General features: G+C 43.5%; 1 protein-coding gene across 1 annotated transcript; it reads left to right on the top strand.

Moving 5' to 3' along the window:
* Positions 1 to 238: 238 nt before the first annotated feature.
* GNG10 (guanine nucleotide binding protein (G protein), gamma 10) lies at positions 239 to 1,757 on the top strand (the record flags this gene model as incomplete). The annotated part of the gene is made up of 2 exons (XM_009706551.1): positions 239 to 319; positions 1,632 to 1,757. Coding segments are annotated over 2 exons (207 nt in total), but the record flags the coding sequence as incomplete, so codon positions are not given.
* Positions 1,758 to 3,582: the final 1,825 nt, after the last annotated feature.

The following is a 3,582-nucleotide window of genomic DNA, read 5'->3' as shown; positions in this document are numbered from 1 at the left end:
GTAGGGCTAAGAGTAGGTAGATCTGTCCTAGAACAACAGTCTGCTGCTGTACAGGTAATTCACGCACAGATGCCAAAACCCAGGTTTGTATCTTTCTGGGAGCATGAGGATATACAGAGCTCAGTACATGTTGCAGAATTTGGCAGCAAAGTGCAAGGGGTTGTAGTGAGGAACTCCTAACTCTGCTGTGCTCATGGGGCAAGCCGTGCCCTGAATGACTTTCTGCTCATTTTCCCAGGAAAAAGCTCCACACAGCCTTGGCCTGATCAGTGTTCGCAAGTGGGCACCTCAGCCTGATAGCCGTGTGGTGCATAGTCGGGTACCAGCAAGGGGTCAACACTGTGGTTGAGGCAAAGATGCTAATGCTGCAGGGGGTCCAAGGGTGGGAGACCTTTGCAGCCTCCAGAAGGAGGTTCTTCTTGAGGAAAGGAGGAGTGACAAAGCCCACTGACTAGCAGAGATCCTTGCTGTGGATGCTTCTCCCTGTACTCGGCTCAAGAGAACCTGGGAGGCTGTGGGAAAATGCTTCTCTTAACAACTCCCTGAAATGCTGACCACTGCCGGGTAAATTTGGGCAGTTACCAGGATGAGTGTCCTGGAGGAGAGCTGGGAGGCAGTGAACAGGACAGCAGTGAAATAGCAAATGAAAGCGTGTGTTCAGCCAGATTTTCTACACGCTTCCAGACACTGTTAGATGGGATGGCCCAGAACCAAAATCCCATCAGGGCTCCTGGGTGGCCCCTTCAGTTGTGAGGCTGGGAAGTGTGGATGGTCCTTCTGGCTATTGTCTCATCCCTCTGCTGGCAACAGTGCAAAGTTGCGTGGGAAGAAAAAATCAGCATTTCAGGAGTCCTGTAGTGAAGGCAGAGCTGAGGTAAGAGGGGAACTTGTATTCCCACCAATATGCTCAGTATTTCCGTTTGTAAAAAATGTAGCAGACAATACGGATTTTGACAGTTCCCTGCAGCTGTTACCAATGCGTGTCTGAGAAACTGTGAATTCCCCTATGTTTTCCTTCAAAAATACAGGCATAGGACTGACTTGCCGTCCACAAGGAGAGAAGGGGAGTTCAGTGCTGGATGCATCTTTCTTTTGGGTTCCTGGGCTTGTTCTGCAGCTCTGGACTGTCCTCTTTGTGGGGCTAGAGTGTAGATTTGAAGCTCTCACTTCACTGCCAGGGGAAGGTGACAATTTGGGCTTAAAAAGCTTTTCATCGTCATCTTTTTGCTTTCATTCATTGTTATATTCTGTGTTGCTTAACAGTTTGGAAATGAAAATAATTTTTATAAATTCTGTGAGGATATGAGAGTTCATTTATAAACCTGAAAACAGTACAGTAGATTGGAAAATATGGTCATGGCCGTGTGCACTTTAATGGAACAAATTCCATTGCACTTGCACCTCAGTCCTCTGCACTCCTCTGGCTCATCATTGGCATAGTATTTCATGTGTATTTCATTGGAGCTTTGTAAATGTGTATCTGTGCTGATCTACTTTGTGTTTTAGAATCTAGGAGCTGACTTGGCTGCTCTCCAGCTCTGATAATGGTTCTGCAAGAGGAAATGCCTAATAGATGCTTGTGAATGAATTAGTTTCCGGTCTGGATTTATTTTTCTTTTTCCTTTTCACAGGTCTCTCAGGCAGCTGCAGAACTCCAGCAGTACTGTATGCAAAATGCCTGCAAAGATGCCTTGCTTGTTGGGGTTCCTGCAGGGAGCAATCCCTTTCGAGAACCCCGATCCTGTGCTCTTCTCTGATATCAGGTAATACAGTCACAGATAGCACGACAACAACTCTGATTTGAAACTCAAGTCTGAGGAGACCTGATAGTTTATGCCGAGTTCTTGGTAGCGAACCCTGCTGGCTCTGCAAATTTTCTGTTTCTTTTAGGTGCGGCAATTGAAGCTTGTCTTTTTCCTACAGCTCTTTCTAGAGGTGTTTTGTTTATGGGGTTTTTTTTCATTTGTTCGGTTGGGTTTTGTGTTTGAGCAGCTCTAGGGTCATTAGCAGCATCCAAAATAAGAACTGTCCATGACACACAGCAGTGTTTGACACAGCTGGAGAGAAAAGCCAGTCACATGCCCAGCTTGAAGAAGTGAGACAAAGCCGTGGCAGTTCAATGTGTTCTGATGACTAGCTCACAGCTTAAGCAAGAACCTTGTCTTCAACGTCATACTGCAGTTCATTTGGCTGTCTGTCCCTAGGCTGTTTCTGTGTTACTGTTGGTACAGCACCTAAAGGATTGGAACAAGAGGAGCTGAGGCAATCTGTAATTGCATCCCTCGTAACCTTTTTCAGCACATGTCTAAAGGATGAGATGCTCCCTACACTCTGTCTGCCTTTGTGCCCTGCGTTGCTTGTAACTGCCTAACACCTGCAGGGTGGCTGGGTGACCATCCAGCATTTGCAAATCTTTGGGATCCAGTTCCGTGGTTCCCACTCTTGTCTCTCCCATCTGTCACACAGGTGTCAGTGACTGCAGTAGGAGGAAGAAAGGCCATGTGTGCTGGCACTCTTGAGCAGGATCACACCATAACTTTTGTTGGAAAATGGTATTTCTTCAGCATGACAAACAAATGTGGAAGTAGGATGTAGGATATTCAGAAGGAATTACTATTCTTTAAAAGAAAAAATAAAAATAATTCCTGCAAAAGAGCTGAAAAAACTACAGGGAAAGGAAGAACCAGTGAATTCTGTTCTTTCTTTGAGAGTGCTATCAAAGTGAAAACGAGTGTTTTCTTTAAGGGCAGAATTTAAACTAGAACAGAAAGTACTTGCAGAATCTTCCCCTTCCTCCTGCCAGGGTTCCTGAGCTTGCAGTTGTGCTTATGCCTCACCAATAGCGTGGTTTTGATTGTTGCTACATAGGTTTGAAAAAACAGGATTGAACCTGAAGAAAGAGAACAACTGAGCATAAAATGCTCTTCTGGAAAAACGTGGCGAGGGGTGGGAAGCACAAGCAGAGGATCTTCTTAATTTAGGTGCTACACTTAATTCTTCCTGCAAATAAGATAAAATCAATAGTGACTGTTGCATGTGTTCTGTTATTGAGGCAGCCTTTCTGCTTTTTCTTTTTTGTGTCTCTATGTGTGTATGTGTGTATTCTAGGATTCAAGTTTGATTGCATCATCCAGACAGGGTATGAAACATTTTCTCAAACGAGTTTCATGGTTAATTTATGATATTTTTAGAAATGTATAGCTCAGCCCAAGATGTCATTTAGTAATCTCTTGCTGATAGATCAAATATCTAGTTTATTATTATTTAGTTATCTTAGGATCATAAAAAAGACAGCAAAGTCAAAAAGCCAATTAAAAAATTTTACAATATTCAAGGATGCCAGCATCCAACAAAGGAAAGTGGTTATTCAGTTTTTCTCAGTGCAAAGGAGTTTTTGTGTTATCATTTGTAAGAGAAATGTATCAGCTTAGGAAGACAGCATTTAATAAACCTTTTTTTTCTCTTATAGGGAAGGTCATCAGAGAGTTGCCATCAAGCATGACATGAATAACAACTTCCTTCACAAGAAAAGTCTTTCTCTGTGTCCTGACTTTTGTGTGGCTAAAACAATGACCTAGATAT

Source organism: Cariama cristata, unplaced genomic scaffold (genome assembly GCF_000690535.1).
Source record: "Cariama cristata isolate BGI_N322 unplaced genomic scaffold, ASM69053v1 scaffold10978, whole genome shotgun sequence".
Taxonomy (NCBI): Eukaryota; Metazoa; Chordata; class Aves; order Cariamiformes; family Cariamidae; genus Cariama; species Cariama cristata.
Note: the sequence above shows the minus strand (reverse complement) of the source record. Positions and strands in the feature narration are given on the sequence as shown.